Source organism: Drosophila mojavensis, unplaced genomic scaffold (genome assembly GCF_018153725.1).
Source record: "Drosophila mojavensis isolate 15081-1352.22 unplaced genomic scaffold, ASM1815372v1 contig_81, whole genome shotgun sequence".
Lineage (NCBI taxonomy): Eukaryota > Metazoa > Arthropoda > Insecta > Diptera > Drosophilidae > Drosophila > Drosophila mojavensis.
Window position 1 is genome coordinate 6,517,774 of NW_025318907.1, and position 19,918 is coordinate 6,537,691.

The window sequence follows — 19,918 nt, forward strand, 5'->3', positions numbered from 1 at the left end:
ATATATAAAGATCTCTAATCATAGAGTTTACAATAGATTCTATTCGATTTTGCAGAGAATATAAGTGATGAGGATTAAATTTTAAAAATCCATAGTTATAAAATATATTTCAAATTAAGCTTTAGCTCTTCTCATGTGTTGCAACCTTTGCTAAGCCTTAAACAATTCTGAGTTGCTCTGCTATTTGGAAATCTTAATCATCAATCAATCAAATTCTTTGATTGAGCATTTATTTATGCCATGACAAACAGACTCAATTTAATCTAACATACAATTTAAACAGCTCATCGTGTATATAGAAAACTATTATCAAATAGCAACCATATCAAAATTAATTGAATTCAGTCCACTCGCTGTTTGCAATGCGATTCAGTGTAATTAAACTTCGATTTCGATCAATTTTAGATTGCTATAGGAGCTCCATTTTCCCGCTACTCACTTGGCTACGTTGAGTCCGCGAAAGAACTTGGCTATGTCCTGATCGCTGCTCTGCCAGGGCAAACCACGAGCACGCACGATGCAATTGCCGTCCACCTCGTCGTCAATTGAGCTGTAAGAAAAATACCAGAAAGAATGCAAAGTTCAGTTTCAGTTTACAATTTCAGTGAAATTCGTTGTAAAGTAAGAGGAGCTAAGCCATATGCATACATATTTATAAATGTGTTTGCTTGTATATAGAAGCTACATTTGACAAATTCCAAAGCTGTGCCCTGTAATAGACTTGGGCGTCTGTGGAATTTTGTATACCGAGGTATATAGTTTTTAAGTTTCTTCTCTGAAGTCACGTTTCGTTCTTTCAAGAACATAAACATTTTTGCTGACTTTTCACACACACACACACACACACACACACACACACACACACACACACACACACAAACACACACACTGAGGTTGTCTCAACACAAACAAACAAAAACATGAATAATCAGAAGCAGCAGCGACAGCACAAATGTTGAAAAACAAAAAGTCAAATTTAATCATAATTTTGTGACACATAATCTGAAATGGTATTCGAGACTGTTTTGCACTGATTTGCCTTACCTGAACGCTAATTGGAATTGTTTTTAATGGGTTTTTATTTCAGAGTTTTTGCCTCCCAGTAGAGCTTCTTACTCTATTTATGTGACACACTTATTCGTCGAGCTAAAGATTATGGCAAACGTGTTTTTACTTCACTTCATTTTCATATGTTTGTTTTTTCTTTTCGCCTTCTTATTCTTCTTCTTCTTTTTCAGCGATAACAATAGTCACAATTCATCAGGAACTCTCACAAATCGATGCGTTTCTAATTTCCTACACTTGAGAGATGGGCCTCGGCTACGAGTTCTTATCGCGCACCGATCCAATCGCCGACTGAGCCGCGATCCGTTCCAAGATTTTTGTCGCGACGCTTGGCTCACAGTCAGCTCTGAGTAATATTTATTTTTCTGAATGGTCTTATTTTTTTTTAAATATAAAGTCTTTCTCATTTGTTTGTATATATGTTGAGTGTTTTCGGGCTGGGGCTGACTTGAAATAGTGCAGACATTAACACAAAGCTGGAGCGTCGAAAAGACTGTCCGCTGCTCGAGAGCTGAATGTCTAGAATGACTGTGGAGTGCTTGAATTTGAGACTCGGAGTGCCACTCAGAGAGTGAGACATTGAGTGAGTCTCGCTGAATGAGAGAGTGTACAGTCAAGCGAAGCGAGGCAGGTACTGAATCAGTCAGTGAAGTGCTCTTACACAAATTGAGTCAGCACTACCTTAGGTACAAAGTGATTTAAAGCATATGATATTTGATTTTGTATTTTCACTGATATTTTTTCCTTTTCCTAATATAGATATAAATATATATATAAATATGATCTGAGAGATCTGAGGAGATCTAAACTAAATCCACAAGTAAGTAAAAGTCTAACCAACTTAACATTTCGAAAAATGAATGTTTTGCATTCATTCATTAATATATACATATCCTCATTTGGAATACCCTAAATAAAGTGTGTATAATTTTAGTTTAATAAAGATTTTTCCCAATCCTTGACTCTACCCTAACAACATTATTACAACAACTCCGTGAATATTATTACTTATTTAATAAATAATTTATTTGCGGCTCTATTTTGGTATTTATATTTTTTTATTTACTTATACTTGTATTTGCAAACAAAATACAAAACTAATCGGATAATTAAATCCATTCAAATTTCTTTCATATACAAATACAAATAATATTTTATTATTATGATTATTATTCATATTATTAATTTTATTATTCATTATTTGAATGTGAATAACTGAATCAACTTTTACTACCTCTTTAACTAACTAATTTATTTCAACTTACCAAATTCCAGGCTCCAGTACAAGATTTACAACTTCATTAGTATCAAACTTATGACCTAAAGTAAAACATAAATAAATGTAAGTTGTTTCTCAATTAAAAACAAAAAACCCAAACTAAACTCACCCGCCTGAAGCAATGATTGAATCACAGTGACCATATCGCGAGATTCGCGTATATAGAAATCATTATCTTCCACAGGTGTTGCATTCAGCTCTGCATAATGGAGATACAAACGAAATCATTAACGAATCGAGGTCAGATGGAAAACAATGAAAGCTCACCTTTAAGCATTTCGCCAATGGACTGCGGCATGGGCAGCACAGGTGACTGCAGCATCTTCTTGATGTCCTTGAGTGGAACGAGGGCACGCGATAGATCGCCCGACTTATAGCGCTGGAACTCTTTGCGCAGATCACTGAATCTGTTGTAATAGGCAGGCAGCTCCACATCCTTGGCGCAGGCCTCCCGATGCAGACATTGACGCAACGGCAGCTGCCCATCGGTGATCAGCTTGATCTCTGTATCGTGCAGCGATAAGGACCGCAGATATCCATCGAACTACAACGAAAAACATACGGATATAAATCAAAATAAATTCCTCTGAATATTTTGTATGTGGAATATTTCAGATATATATCTGAAATCCAGATCTATCAATTAGTCATGGAATTTACGTGTCTTATTACATAAGATCAAATCTTTAACTTGAGACAAATCAATAGATGAACAAACTTTTAGAATATATATAAGTATATATAAGAGTCGACATGAGACCTTTTTCGAGTATACATTTATCATTATTATACCCAAAGAATTTGCTCTTTATATGATAAAAACCTGATTTCTGTCTAGATTAAGTGTTTTTAATTAAATGGGAAATACACAGATTATTATGTATTATTATATATTATGTATAATATTATTATTATATATTATTATTATATATTATTATATATTATTATATATTATGTATAAAAATAAGTTATAATTGTTTGGCAAAATATATGTAGCACACTGGCAGAACCCATAAGCTTCTTATAGTCTTGATCAAGCTGAGTTGATCTAGATCTATCTATCTATCTGACCATTCGTTTGAACTGCACGAAATTTGAAATGTGACGTACGTATTTATTTATAAAATTACAATTGATAATAATGTATAATAATAAGTATATTGGCCAATTCAAATTCATTTTATTTTGTATTTATTATTGATGACAAGATTATTTTCTACCGTAAAAACCAATTCCTGCATATTAAGATAACTGAAGGTTTTTTTTTGTAGTTTAGAGTTGAATTAAATGTTTACAAAATATAAAAAATAAATTTCACGAATGACTTTTAATATTTTATATAATTAATATTACCAGCTAAAACATTCCTAACAAATATTATATTCAATTAATACGAAATGAATGAACTGTTAATTGAGTAAAACCCCGAAGAGAGATATACATCCTATATATGAACATGAACATATATATATTTAGTGCAAATTATAGCAATGACGCTGACAATAAAACCTCAGTCAAAACTCAAAGTTCAACGGTTAAGAACTGACGAAAGGTTTGTGGGGATTATTTGGCTCTATGCTAATTCTTTTGGTGCAATTTTCTAGGTTACGAACGCAATTTGTTTAAACCCGTTTATTATTTGTTGTTGCTGATGATGATGTTGTTGTTGTTGTTGTTGCTGCTGCTGCAATTATTGTCAATTACATGGAAAATAAATAACAGAAACAAAAACAAATCGTTTTAGCTATAGTTTTATAGTGTTTTTGTGCCATGTCATCGTGAGTAAACATAACAAGCAGCTTTATGTCGCATTAGCTCGGGTTAATCTCTGAGTAGAGCTTGTCTCTGAGCTAGCCCTGAGCGCCCTCGGAGCTTGCCTTCGAGCCTCCTCTCAGCTGACCGGGCCCTATGCAACGGCGCTCCCCTGGGCAAATATTTGCGAGAACAGCGTTCTCGTCATTTAATAGCCAAGTGTGTATTGACCAGGCAAATTAGTATGCCAGCCAAAGCAGACGCTCACAATAGCCGACAGCTAGACGCGCTTTCCCTTTCCCTTTGCCTTACTCTCCCTCTCCCTCTCGCTATCTCTTTCTCTCTTTCACTATTACTCTCCCTCTCTCTCTCTCTCTCTTTTTCTCTGGCATTACGTCACGTGTCGCGTACGGATCGGCTGCCAAAGTTGCATTCATATACATACATATATATGATGTATAATATGACATCTAATTGACGTACATTCGTCAACACACTCCATAAAGTAGATTAATGACACTCGGGTGCAGAGTACAGCAGCGTCTTAATGATCCAAGTTAGTTAGGCATCTCTCTAGTTGAGAGATTATAGAGTTCATTAGGGTATTCAGTTGGAGGTCACAGGCAAGACTCATTCTATTTGTTAAGTATTGGATTTATTATGGGCTTCGATTTCATGACTGCGACAATGCTAATACTCTTAAAGTCACTCTATATAAACGATATTAGATGAAAAGAGAGTAGTCACAAAAAATAGAAAAAATAACTATGTTAATCATTTTCAAATCTTAAAAAAAAATAAAATAATTTAGATAAATGCCAGATGGCATTTCTCATTTTCCTTAACACGCAAAATAAGGTCTTAGCCTCTAATTGTATGTTAAGCCTATATAGATTCTATATTTAATTTCTTAACTGTCCTATATGACGAGCTTCGGAACTACAAAGCATTTAACAACAACTCACGTGCTCAATGTAGAAGATAAAGTTTTACGCCGATTGACCATTCACGCAATGATCATATTCAAATATTCAAAGTTTCATTTCCCATTTAACTAGTAACGATTCTAAGATATCAGATATAGTATTATTGCATTTGACACGCCTTTAGTGGGTGTATCAGCAAAATCTTAACAGTTTTATCAGGCAAACATTCCAAATTTCAAGTTTGTAGACTCTGTTTCACTTCGTGAATGAATATAAACGGCTCGATATCTAGGTTTATAACCAAACACTTAAAATTTATATGTGCGATATGCATAATTAGTCATTCGAATAATCAGTTGCTCAGATTTTAGTTAATATAGTTCATGAACGTTTTTCCATATGCATATAGCACACACGTGAATGTAACACCGACTGCTGCACCCAAGTTTACAATACCCATACTCCGATCTGAGAGAATCTTTATCTACAACGTCTACTTGGTACTACATCGGTATTTACTATACAAGCGTTTACATTTCCGTAACGAGAAATCGTGAGCAAGGGGGACCGCGGAGCTTGTCGAAGTGCTCAAGTAGCGGCGCAACGTACTGCTTATCAGAGAGTCTGATAAGATTTCAAGTCGAACGCTTCCACAGCTCCCAATCAGTGGCGTTGTCCAGGGGCGAAAGAGAAACACGAAACCTAATGGGCAAATGCAATCCCCAGTGACTCGACGAGAAAAAACATCCCAACGATTCCAGTTCGCATCAGTTTTTGAACAATTTATGGCGTTCCCTTATCTTTGGATCTTCGAATTTTCCAGTCTTAGGCTGGCGACTAGTCCAGTTCGAAGATCAGCTGGGATTATCACATGGACTGTTAATAAAAATAGAATAGCGCGTGCTTTGGTAATCTCTTTCTCCCTGTTACCCTATATCACTGTCTCTTTGTCTCTCTTTGTCCATTGCTCTTACCTTATCACACTCAATCTGACACCGTTTCTGTCACTCGCTCTTACTCTTGTGAGTTTGCCTCTTTTAAACTAATCTTATCTGAAGCGCTCACTCGACTCCCACGCGCGACAGCTGCAAACTGTGAAGTGTGAATTATGTCCCCTTCTATATATTGCACATCTGACACAGTTACTATATTTCGTCTGATTTGTAGCCTTTCTTTACCAAATATATGTCGCATTTTTTTCAGATTTCTAACTTAATCACTCTATCATTTTGTTTTCATTCTGTTTCTTTTTTCTTTGAGGATTCCGCCTTCTTCATATTGCTCTAGTTATCCGCTCTAATCCCCATATCTTATGCTCGCTCACTTTATCCTTTTTGGCCTAGATATACCGTTCCTATTTATATCCACCTTAAGCCCATTATTTCTCTCTCTCTCTCTCTCTCTTTCTGTCACTTTTTCTCTCTCCCTGTCGATCTCTTGACCCATATAAAGTTCATTCCTTGCTCTCACTCAGACCTCTCTCGCTTTAATATCGGCTTCTCTTCTCATACATTTCTTGCTCTTACTCACCTCCTCGATCGCTTCGGCTAGGGGCTTCCCAGCTGACTGAGCCTCCGCAATGGGCAATATGAGCTCGTTACTGTTCTCCAGAGTGGTGAGGCAGATGCCATTCGTGGCGCTGTTCCCGCTGCTGCCGCTTGCATTTGTGATGTTGTTTGTTGCATTGATGTTGTTGTTGTTATTTGAGCTATTATCGCCGGCATAGCCTATGGCTAGTGGCGGCGAGCAGGCTGTGTTGTTTGTAGCATTCGAGTTGTCCGATGAGCTAGATATGGTGCGATCCTTAATGAAGTAACCATCAGGGCGTACGAGTATTTGTTTGGTGCCAATGATCTACGAAAGATACAAAAAGCATAGAGCAGCGATTAGACAAAGCTAAAGAGCGCAACATAAATAGAAAAGTAAGAGTAAAGTAAATTGAGATATAAAGTTTGTATCTCTACATATCTATGTAGCTAGTTATGAACTAGTAATCAAAAAGAGTTTCTGCTAAAATATTCTTTTATATTATAATCTGAAGGGATTGAAACTGGTATATAAAGACATACTCAGAACGGTAATTTCTATGAAATGTGGAATGTTTCTCTCCTAGTTGAAAACTACAAATTTGTAATGTGTTTGATAATTCTTAATATTTATAAAATTTAAAATTTAATACATAAGTAGTTTAGGATCTTCATAATATCTATAGGTAATATACCCAAATTAAAAAAAAATAATAATTCCATTGCATTCCAGCACATGAGTGCTCAAATTTGGAGATATATAATGTTAATGAATTACAAAGCTCATAGCAAAATTACACTATTCCAACAAGAGCGTAATATAAACACTGTGCTACATGCTTACGCCTGATAAGCAGTTGGTTCTCAAGGTGGGGCAGACAAAACTTTTTATTAGATTATATGGGAATAGTGAAAAAAATAAATTAAGCATCAAATATTGTCGCTAGATAGGAGACCTGGGTCCAGTGTACTAGAGAGCGGAGCTTAGTTGGAACTTGGTGCCCCGGCCTTTCTTGTGGGGTTCTATGTCTCCGCATCATGATTCATTAAAATCAAGGTGCAAAAATTGTTTAACATATTCAAAACTGATCTGGAAACAGGCCTTCTTTGAAACAGGCCTATGGAGAGACGTTGATGTTTGCGTCAGCGGATGTGTGCTCAAAATCGGATTTGGAATTCGGAATTCGGTATCGGGAATGGGGCATTAGTAATTAGAAATGGAGAACCGACTCCGAGTGCGATTGCGATTGCAGGTAGCTACTGAGCTATGCAAAATACACAAAAAAGGAAATAAATAAATGTAAAAAAGTCAAGCTACAGCGAAAACTAAACATATAGAAAACTGTTTTTTGAAATTCCTTTTATTTTTCCATTTTTGTTTTCTTTTGGATTACTGATTTCTGACTTCTGATGCCATCGATTTGCATAGCTTTTGAATATATAACACCATGCACGCACTAGGTAGGATTCCGTGTATGAAATATTTATGAGTTCGTCGCCTGATGTTAAATTCAACAAAATGAAAAAACAAATACAACAACAGAAACCCAAGAATGAAAGCAAGGAAAAAAACGATTTTCTCGCCTTCGGGTGGGTTCAAAGTAGGGTTAAGCCCGCGAGCTAATTATACGCCACAAAGCTGACACAATGAGAGAAGGAAAGAGAGAGAGAGAGATAGAGAGAGGGAGATGAATATATGAAGAGATGGAAAGAGGTAGACTGAAAAGCGAGTCAGTGAGAGCGAAAGCAGAGGAGAGACAGAGCAGAGAGGAGAGAAATGCAAAACAGTTTTCGTCATACTTGAAACATTCACAATTATGGAAAATTTAGACCACTTCGTATTGACCCATTGAAAAATAGCCAAGTATATATTTATACAAGTATATAGACATGATCAAAACCGGAATATATGATACAGATTAAGCGATCTATTAAACGGTGCCGCCGCCGCCGTTTCTAGATCAATGAAAACGTGCCAAGAGTTCCAGTTCTGTGTCGTGTGCCCCGTGGCCCCCTTAGCCAAGTGAAAACTCAATGAAATTAACTGAATGTCAATGCAGACATCTTGGCCTGGCCTAGAAGAAACTGCAACGGGGCTGACTTGCGCCAATCGGCCTCTCAGCTCAACTCGCGAGAAACAATAAAAACTCTATGCAAAAGTTGCACTCTCTGTGTGATTTTCAAAAGTCCTCCTCCCTCCCGAGCTGCACACGAATGTTAATTAAGTTTAATTGTTGCCATTCGAGTCATAACCAGCCTGTAATTAACATGCCAATTACGCTAACTGTCTGTGCATGTGTGTGTGTGTGTGTGAGTGTAAGTAAATGTCAATCCAAGGCAATTTTGCTGATGCAAGAAATCTATAGCACTTGACTCGAAAGACAAAAGGAGAAAATTCGTGCTGATGGAGAGGAAGTTTTTCGCACGGAAGGAAACTCTCGACAGATTTTCAGTTTACGTTTTCAATTTAGAAAGCAACAAATTGGCTCTGTCAGTTTGCTGTTCGAACGGGTTCAATGAACTCAACGTCAATTTAAGCAGATTAAACTAATGGCTGCTTCAAAATGATGAGCCGAGAAACTTAAATAAATGATCATAGGATCTCATCTTGAAATTAAAAATATGGCTTAAAAAGAAATCTTTTGTACTATTGTAATTGATTTTTGTGAGGAACTGAATGGAAAAGTTTTCTATGTAGTATTATGTATGTGGAGATAAAATATAATTGATATTACTAATAATTCTTAAAACAGCAAAAAAAAAAAAAAAAAAATTGTTAAAAAAAAACTAAAAATTATAGATCACTAGAAAAGGTTTTTTTAAACGTCTCTACATAATAATTAAAGTCAATCATTAATCCTAGTAAAATAAGAAAGCTTTGTAATCTATGGGGTCAACATTACTCATATATCAGTAACTAAGCCCTAATCTACATAAATATCAAATATTACTATAATTTGTCGCATTGTAGACACTGCGATAAGGAAAACGACGTCAGATTTCTAACAGCTGCATATATGTATATATATATATTATATATAATATACATACATGTATACATAAATGTATGATATGTTTAATAATAATCTTTGATGAAATTTGAATGCTAATCAACGATATGCTCTGCCCAAAAAGTGAAACTTGCGCTCCATTTGGCAGTTTAATTGCATATAGAAATCAAGAAATATATTAAATATATATAGTCATGTCAATGTCAGACACATAGAGTCAAGCAGGGGGCCCCTCAATTATTGGATTTGTGTAACATTTGAGCAATGGCTATGCGTCAGCTGGCCAACAACTGAATCAATGCTTTTTGCAGTAATTTGAAAGGGTTTTAAATTTTATTCCATTTCGGTTATGGTCGGCGGCTGTTCTATGTATACAGTTTACAGATATTTCATAAGCCATTAAAGCTAATGCTTAAAACTCTCTGTGGCCAGCTAAAAGCAGTTTGATGACGGCGCCGTTGTGGCTCAGTGCGTTTTCGGTTTAGTATTAGAATACCCTGTGTTTGTTAAATGCGATCAAAAGGGTCATTCTTACATGTGACGAGAGTTGTCACTGAGAGAGTAAAATTCAAATTTACTGACTTTCCCAGTGTTCTTTCCAAACCCTGTTTATTAACTCCTATTGCTATGAGCAATTGTATAGCAAAACTATGAATACATAGAACTTGAATATAAAAGCATTTGGATCATAGTCCCGTTCGACTTTAAATATATATCAATAATATATTTATAAATAGTTCTATAAGGAAATTTCAAGTGAGCTGCATATAAGCTAGGTATCTGCTAGTCGAGTCACAATCCAGTTTGATTTTTGATTTGCTATGCGCAGAGACTTCAGCAATTCTCGTGTGTAGTTAAGAGACTACAAATCACATGGATGACATCTGGGCGTTAAGTCGGCAAATGAGACCAGCCCATAAAGACATGTCTATATATAATATACACATTCTGTTTTCGTACTATAGCCCCGAGAGATATAGCCGTGTATCAAGTGAGTGGCGCAGATTCATGTCCGTAGAAAGTTTTGATTCCCAGCTATTTTTAATCGGCTTTTAGGACCCGGTAACTTTCATCCGCTTAACAACAATAAATTCCGACTAGCCCGATGCTCGCATAAATTTCATATATTTTTTTGCAAAAAATAATCAAAATATTATATTTGAACAAACAAAAACTGTTTTACTATAATTTGGCAAGTCTTATACAATGGGATGCGCTGAGCTGTTCCATGCCATTTAGGACCGCATGCCCAACACCTGCCAGCCTTAAAAATCAGCACTTTCGAAAGCCAGCTATTCGAGCGCGTTTGACCTACCGAACTCTGATCGCAAAAATATAAATAAATATTTAAAAAGCAAAAACAAAACATCCAAAAATTTCCACAGCGCCAGATTTTAATGAAACTTTGATGAACTTTAGTGTGGCTGGCCTTCCCAAGCCGGGGACTCACCGCAGAAATTACCATAATAACGGCCAAAGAGTAAACCGAAAAGTCTTGCGACTTGCGAAAGTCTAAATGTATGTATATATAAATTTATACACATATATACCTAAAAATTCAAATTTGAATTCGTTTTGCCTGGCTGCTACTACCAGCAGCATTTAGAAAATTAATCATAATTTGGCCAAAGCGTGGCTAATAATGAGACCCCGAAATAAATAAAGACCCGAGTACTAACCCTATCCATAGATAATTCCGAGACGTTTAAAATATCTCTCGAGAGGCAATGCCATTAAAAAGCACTTAATGTCATCCGAATCGGAAAAAGAGAAAAATGGTGATGCACTTACAGAAATGTATATTGCGTGTTCAAGTCGTAAAAAAACAAAAGTTTCAGGCTGACGGATCTAGACGTAAAGCCTATGGCGAGGCAGACGAACATCAGTTAAATGCTAGTAAATACAGGCCCAGCCAGTGATGCACAGACCCATACTCAGATACTCATATATATATATATATACAGAGCCATTTTCTTGCCAAACACGCAGCGCACTCTATACCCTAACAGCTAGAGGATTGCAGGGAGGGGCTGCTGCAGAGCTTGTCTACGTAACGTGCTGTCAAGCATTTTGCAAATAATATTGCGTATATGGAAATTATTGACCAGACGCTGGCCCAAGACTCGCTTTTTGTTTTGCATGCAAATAAAAGCGATGAAAAATGCAAAATAAACGGAAAAAAAGAAAAGTAAAACAAGGGAAAAATAATAAAATGAAAATATAAAACTGTCGAGTTTCCAGTGAGAAATCTAAATCAAATAATGTGCCTCTATATCGAACGCAGACAATCGATTACGAAATCCTATGAAAAAGCCAATTTTCGTTTATTTATGCTTTGATTCGAAAAATGTGTAAACGCCTCTGAAATGGAAAATTGCAGAGCGTGATTATGCAATGGAAAAGCTATTATGAAAAGCAATCACTTGAAAAGACAATGTAATGAAAATTGTTGAGAAAATATCAAGATTTTCCTAAAGTTTAAGCAATATGTTTAACGGGAAAGTTTTTAGAGTATATATTTATCATAATAATTTGGATATATTATTATCACACCTCCTCCAACTATTTAGACTCTTAATACATAAACTAAGCTAAAAACTTAAGTATTACTTGGAATCGGTTGCTTTTAGAAAGATAAATACACGTGTTGCACAAAGTCATATATATTTTTATATATACCTATGTATATTTGTAGGGATTTCGCAATGGCCACCACTCCGATGCGTCGCTTTAGTCATTTTCATTTTTAAACAATTAGTGTCAATCGCTTGGCAAACTCAAAATATGCAAATACGGCCTGACTATGGGCTATACTTATATTTATATAGTCGCCGGATAGGGGCTGCACGCCTCTTTGCCTCCGCCCCATCTCTCACTGACAGCTCAAAGTTGTCGTTGATTATATTGAAAAGACCAATGGAATGTTCCCTAGCTCAAGCAAATGGCAGTGATCAACAGGCACAACATTCATATCAATTGAATACCCTGTAGACCCATAGCATAGAGTAGCCTTTGCTTGCATTTGACATCGAGCTAGAACTTTCTTTTTTAGTAGACTATACAAACTGCAAATTAAGTAAAATTTTTGAAAATGTTCTCTAGTTTATCCAGCTTGGAAAATGTTTAGATACATATTGAATTGATCCTAGTAAAATATAAAATTCAATAATTTTCTTGATATACAAGGGAACTCATTATAATGCAAATTTATAATTGTAACTCTGATTAATATTAAGCTGTAAACGTTTCTTTAGAATATAGTTTTATTGACTTTCTAATTCAGATAGTCTCAGTATTATAAATATAAATTATTCATTACGGCTGATATGATATGAACTGAGCTCAAGTCTAGTAAATAAGCGAGAGAGCATATCTTGATATTTATGCATCTACTTAATATAGATTAGAGTCTATAAAAAAACTAAAACAAACTTCAAATTGAGCAGCGGCAACTAACGCCTTCGGCTTGATATTTTGACATACTTAAGACTCTTTGGTGAAGACCAATTGAAGATTATATCAGTCGAGTATATCTCGATGTACAACTTTATATAACATATATCTCCAAGTATAGCTTAGAGTTGTTATAATACCAGCTCTACATGCTTGCTCTACAGGGTATATTCGAGTCTATATATACACAGTTGAGCTCACTAAGTACTTGTTGCTTTTAAACGAATCAAAGTCGAGTTGACGCTGTCTTTGTTGTTGTAACATAATCAACGCGCACAGTTGAAAGTGCAGCTTATACAACAATAACGTATTATTGCGTGTATGTGTGTGCATGTGTTCATAAATATACGTGTGTGTGTGTGTGCGGGTATTCATTAATTAAGCGACGACAGCGCACACGCTCCGCAAAATGGCGTCGCTCAGTAGGCGGCGCTTAGAGCTGAGCTTCAACAACACTCGCTGCTGGAGCGAGCAGAGCTGAAGGGCTTAGACAATGGCGTCAACAGGTGTGTTGACTCGTGAACTCACCTGTCCCGTTGCCACTTCGAGCAGCACATAGACCATCAGTATAATTTCCTTTTCATCCGAGCCAAGGCCGGGTCCGTTTTGGCCACATGTGGCTATGTAGAGGGAGACAACGTGTTCGGGCACCTGCATGTTGTTATTGTTGATTCTACTGAAGCAATTGTTGTTGATGTCGTTGCTTTTTATGTTGTTGATGTCGTTGTTGTTGAGATTATCTCTGTCTTTGATCTCTCGTAATTAAGGGCTATGTGTGAGGTGGCTCGCTCCGAGAGTGAACTTGAGTTGGATTTTCGCTATTTGCTATCAATTGCAATTGCTGTCGCTGTGTGGCTGATGGCACTGCATTCCCTGCTCAGATACCCATTGGTTATGGCTGCGAAAGAAAAAAATGAAATAAAATGAAATAAAAAAGTAAAAACAATGAAGTGGAAAAGGAAATAAATATTATGGATGAGCCAGGTGCGAATGGGGTTTAGAGGTGAGTGGCTGCTTATACAATATTTTGAACCCTTGACAGCTGGCGAAACGAAAAGCTAATTACGTATGCAATTCAAAGAAAATGCCAACCAAGGCGAATTGGCAGCAAATGCAATCCAAATGGTTGCCAATTGGAAATTTGCAAATTTGCAGCGACGTTGCCAATTTGCAGGGCAAGTTTCTAATTAGACAGTGCGACGTTGCCAAATTTTAAGCTAATAAAAACACTTCAAGTAAAGTGCCATATCGAATGCGGATGACATTTGCGTAAGCCTAGCACTGTTGCCAGTTTTCGGCTGAAGCTGAGGCGATATTTATCAGAGCGACGTTGCCAAATTTAAGATCCACCTCAGATATGCTTAACTGCAACGATGAGCCTAAACGATGTTGCCAATATTCAGTTCATACAAAATGAAGTGTTTATGGAAACACTCAAATTTGCTAAGCATTGTTGCCTGTTTTCAGACTCTATTATCTAGAGGCTCTTTAAATGTTTACGAAGATATTTATATAAGCCAAGCACTGTGCGCAACGTTGCCAATTTTCAGTGAGGCATCAAACGACTGAAACGACGTCTGACACACGAAGTCACTAAAAACTGTCGCAAAGAGCATGAGCAAAGAGGTCAAATTGAAATTATTAACCTGCGCAACGATTTGAAATTTAATTTTGTGCTCCATTCGGTTGGTTGCCAAGCAGCCAGTCCGGCTAGAGCTTGGAGCTGCGACAAGTGGTTTGGACAAAGTCGAGCAAAAGGCGAATGTGGAAACGCTGGCGGCAACCAACAAAAACAAAAAAAAAACAAAAACACCAACAGCAAAAATTAAAGTGCAATTTTATGGGCATTTTTAATGTGAAAAGTTTTACTTTTAATGAAAAACAGCAAACACACAGCAGCATCAAGCAGAGCTCGACTGATTGACTGACTGACTGACTGACTGACTGAAAGACTGTTGATGTTCAGGCATTCAAAGCACACGCTTAACCAAAGGTCGTGGGTTAATCGAGGTGCACAGGCGCACTCAAAGACTCAGAGCACAAGCTTTTGCAATCGCGTTTATGATGATTTTTTGTTGTAATTAAAATGAGAAAGAAAAAAAGGGGCGAAAAAGGCATGAAAGAGCACTCTAATTAGAGAAGCCCAGCCAGCAGATACCCTGACTCTTATTCTCTGGTTAACTGTAATATTGCCTACTTCTTTATGAGCATTCATACAAATCCAAAATCATATATTGATGCAATCATCACATCACATTGCAGCATTCAGACAGAACGACTCGAGTTTTAGCCACGCCAACTACTGCCTCCTGTTGCGCATTTTATATATGAAACCATCCTACCCATTTGGTAAATGCCTGCAGGGTATTCACAACAACGTCCAAGCTTTTGTAATTAAGACAAGCAAAACCGATTTAAAACACAGTTAGCGACAGTTTCTTAACTCTGAACTGTTTTTCTTATACATTTTTTCTTAATTTTTTAATATTTTTCGTTTTGTTTTATGCATGTTTCTGCGTCTTTCATTTAATAACTTTTTTCATATTTAAAATATATAATAAAAACTTAAACACGAGCAAAAGCCTTTTGTCTTTTTTGCTGCAAGTTTCCGCTTCGTGTGCTGGGGAAATGGTCAATGTGTTTTTTTTTTTTTTTTTTTTTTTTTTTTGTTAATGAGTATTTTGTGTGCGTGCTCTTCGAAGACGATTGCAATTTATGCTGGGCTTTCCCATTGCCTCTCTCTTTCTCTTCATTTATATATGCTTATATCCATCGGTATCTGCTTCGTTTTTTTCCGTTATGTAGCCGAGTACGTAGAGTGTGTGAATTTTACTATTCCCAGGCAAGAAAATTCTTGATTCTACTGCATTCCAAATTATATTAAATTAAAATTAAAGACACTCTGATCTATGGCCTATGGCAATGCGGAAATAGCTTTCTAATGCTCTAATTTATTTATTGATTGTAAAGGTTTCGCTAATATAATCATTAGCTGTACAAATGCTTAAATTCTCTCGCCTCTCTGTTTAGGATAACAGCTGAGGCACTCCATAACCAGTTATGATAAGCATAGCCAGTTATATTAAGTTTATTACTTAACGCATGCTACGATTCTGTGTTTATATATCATTCAAAAACATATGTAAATTAATTGTCGTACAACTCTCTGGTATTCCTTTCAGTAATCGTCTGTTATCTCTAAACATAATTTTCTCTTTTGATTTAAACTTCGATCAGCAAGAAATAGTGACTGACTATATAAAAAAAAATCCGCTATAAAAAAAATCAAATATTCTTGTTTCTTCTCTATTCTTAATTGTTATTCTACTTTCTTATTCTTATTCGCTTTTTCACAGAAAAAATGTAAGATTTTCCTGTTAACATTTCCTTATTAAGATTCCATATTTAACATTTTTAAATTGAAAATTACTACAATTAATAATTTTATGAGAACATTGTATTGCGAAAGTTTTTATCGATCTCCGCCAACTTCAACGATTACGTTAATAGCTAGTATCAGTACTGCTCGAGCACCTTTCGGGCTCGTAACAGTTGCGTGCCATTTCCCACTCAATAAGTAACCGATTGAATAGACTTTAAGCTCACTTTTATCTAAAGCAAATTTGTTTAAGCGGCACTCGAAACATTTGCAACAGTTTGTTCTATTGTTTTTCAGCTTCAATTTATGGCTCCATAAATTGCTTGTTTATCGAAGGAATCGTAGTAAATATTTATGAGCCACATTAGAGTTGATAACTTGATTTGTTTTTGATGTAAAAATAATTGACAGAGCTTTAACAACAAACATTATGCCAATGAATTTAATTAGGTTTATGTATCGTAACACTTCATAAACCTGTTGTTTTTCGTTGCTGTGGATGAATTTCCCTTTCGTTTCACACTTGAAGACTCACTGAGGCCTGACCGAGAGCCAAGGCCTAGGTCCAGTTGCGAAGTTTTCACTGGAATGTGTGGAAATGCGTTTTTTTTTATTTTTTTTATTTTCGAGGTGACGATGCGTCGCGCCGTGACAAACAAAAAACGAAAGAAAACAAGTAAGAAGGCTCCAGTCGAGACTGCTCGACTAGGAGATACCCTGAACCCTCCAAGCTGATATTCTAATCATTCTGCACTTCTTTTACATACATACACATGCACTTATAGGCACGCGCTCTGCTAACTGCGCAGTAAGCAGCGACTGCGCTTGGGCTGCGCTGCAATGTGCAATATTATGACAATTTATATGTTGAATAATTTCTTTTGTAGACATACAATCTTTATGAAACTTTCAGAGCGTAATCATATGGTTAAAATGTGTGTACATTCCAAAGCACAAGTCTCTAGTACTTGAAATGCGTTTTTTATAAATTGGGGGCGAAGGGGGCGTGGTATCCAAAATCTGTAAATTACAAAATCTTTGTGTCCATTAACTCTATATACAACGCAAGTTTGAAGTCTCCAGGCTTGAAAGTGCTCAAACTAGGCTGAAAAAACCAAGTCGATTTTTCGATTATTCTCGATAAAAAAGTTATCGGATGAGTTATCGAAAAAATAAAGCAAACTCGTACTGCCTATGGTATACACGAGTATGCATGCCAAATTTCAGCTCTCTAGCTCTTATATCTTCTGAGATCCTTTTGCTCATACGGACGGACGGACGGACGGACGGACGGACGGACGGACGGACGGACGGAGGGACGGACGGACGGACGGACGGACAGACGGACAGGGCTATATCGACTCAGCTCGTCGTCCTGATCAAGAATATATATACTTTATGGGGTCTGCGATGATTCCTTCTGCCTGTTACATACTTTTCACAAAACCATTATACCCTGATTTCCCATTTTCAATGGGTTCAGGGTATAAAAAAACTAGACAATAAATCTTATTTTCCGTCGAGTAGCTCATTAATGGATAACGGGTTGCTGCTTGAGATGGGGACTAATTAGAACGGGAAGAAAGCAACAAACACAGATACAACGACAACGAAATCTTCATTAAAGAGAAACAACAGAATTGAACAGCAATGTTACGGTTATTTCGAAAAGACAATGAATACTAAATTATATCGTTGGTATAAATTAGTGATAAATAACTGCAGCGACAATAGCAAAAGCCAGGCAATGCAATTAATAAGTTGGTAAACCAGTCAGACCGATACCCAGTATGAAATATGAATTACCTACAGATATGTGGTATATTGTAGTTGGGCAAGTGTTTGGCAACAATTTTCAGAAACTTATAGAATGAAAGCAAAATAATAAAATATAGTACTACAGTAGATAGATAAAATTTACATAAATTTCTAGCCATTAGAATTGAATAAGTGAAAAATAATATATATTTTCGATTATTTTTCATACTTCTGATATCTATGTACATATGTATTTTAATCATTAATCTATTAATCCAAAATGTTTTCTAACAATACGAAAAGCTTTAAAAAGCTTTCACCTTCCAAGCCTCTTCTGAATATTATCAACAATCATCTTAAAATATGAAATGTTTTTTGTAAAAGATATAAGGCTTTTTATATTTTTAGTGGATTTATAGGGTATTTGCCATTTGTTCGTGGCAAGATTACAATTTTGTTGCACTCATTTTGATTTATTAATGACATGAATTACGCAAGAGTTCGCATTGTTCCAGTCAAAATGACTGGAAGGGGCAATGGAATTTGATTTGGAATTGCAATTGGCGTGTGCCGTTATCTCTTAGTGTTTTTTGCCAACAGGAAACTTATGATTGCGTACAAAATTGCATGCGAGCGAAATGCCAATTGCCAAAGTTATTCTGCACCGTCCCTATCTATCTATCTCGCTCTCTCTATCTCTTTCGCTCTCTCTCTTTCTCTCTGCATTACGCTCGCAGCAGCAACAAGTGCAACAGCAATTGTTGCGGTTGCCGTTGTTGTGATTCTGTCTACGTCTGTGTGTGTGTGTGTGTGTATGTTTGTGTGCATGCGCGCATGTCAAAGAGTTAAAACACAAAAATGCACAAGAGCTCAAAGCAGGAGCAGAAGCAGAAGCAGAAGCAAAACCAACAGCAACAACAATTCTCTCAAAGCGCAGCAGCAGTTTACTTTGGAAGCTTTGTAACGTTTGAGCAGCAGCAACGCTGCGCTCTTTTAATATTTCTTGTCTGTGTAACTGTAAATATGTTTTCACTTTGTTATGTTTGCGCATCTGCTTTTAACGTATACCGTGTCTTGAGCTGCTCTCTGCTGCTGCTTCTTTTACTTTTTGTTGCTGTTGTTGTTGTTGTTGCTCATTCGCTCGTTCATTCACACTGGCCACACACATACATAGATGTATACATGTATGTATGTCGATAGGCATACGTATGTAAGTATGTGTGTCACAAATTTGTCAAATAGTTTACAACTTACAGCAGCCAATGGGAAATGCCAGCGCTTAAAGCTTTTGTGCACAGTTATTCGTTGGCTTGAGCAACAGGTTGATCCTTTTACATGAATTTAGTTTTTTTTTAACTTTATTTATTTGGTTTTCTTCTTCTTTTCTTGCTTTACATTGCACTGGTTGTTTTCATTGTTGTTGTATGCTTTTCACCACTCTTTTTTGATTTTTTTTATTATTATTGCACTTTCTTTTTCACACACATGCAGACAAACAATTTTGTACGTAAGCACACATGCACATATGTATTGGTGTGTATTTGTATGTACGCATGCATGTACATGTATGTATGTATGTACGTATGCATGTATGTAAGCCCTTCTTCTGTGTACTTCGCCTGCTTCTTTTGCTAGTCACACTGACTAGCAGTTAGTTTGCTTGTGTGTTTTTGTATTTGTGTGTGTGTGTGCGTTGTCCGTTTTGCCTTTCCACACACGACGCCGCCGATCTTAATACCAACACGTACAAAACGGGCAGCGACGCTGAC

The 19,918-nt window shown here is 36.4% G+C and overlaps 1 protein-coding gene across 4 annotated transcripts in view; it reads right to left on the reverse strand.

Moving 5' to 3' along the window:
* LOC6580884 (RNA-binding protein fusilli) overlaps positions 1–19,918 on the reverse strand; it is a 29,756-nt gene that overhangs the window by 8,493 nt on the left and 1,345 nt on the right. For 3 of the 4 annotated variants that reach the window (XM_015164471.3, XM_032730686.2, XM_002006645.4), the window contains exons 1-7: positions 19,404–19,561; positions 13,541–13,910; positions 6,553–6,876; positions 2,612–2,888; positions 2,454–2,543; positions 2,331–2,385; positions 440–550 (exon numbers count right to left, since the gene is read on the reverse strand). In XM_015164471.3, coding sequence (XP_015019957.1) covers positions 440–550; positions 2,331–2,385; positions 2,454–2,543; positions 2,612–2,888; positions 6,553–6,876; positions 13,541–13,669 — 986 coding nt within the window. In that variant the 5' untranslated portion in view covers positions 13,670–13,910; positions 19,404–19,561. Of the gene's footprint in view, positions 1–439; positions 551–2,330; positions 2,386–2,453; positions 2,544–2,611; positions 2,889–6,552; positions 6,877–13,540; positions 13,911–19,403; positions 19,562–19,918 lie in introns of those variants that run through there. The other variant, XM_015164470.3, reaches the window with a different exon arrangement.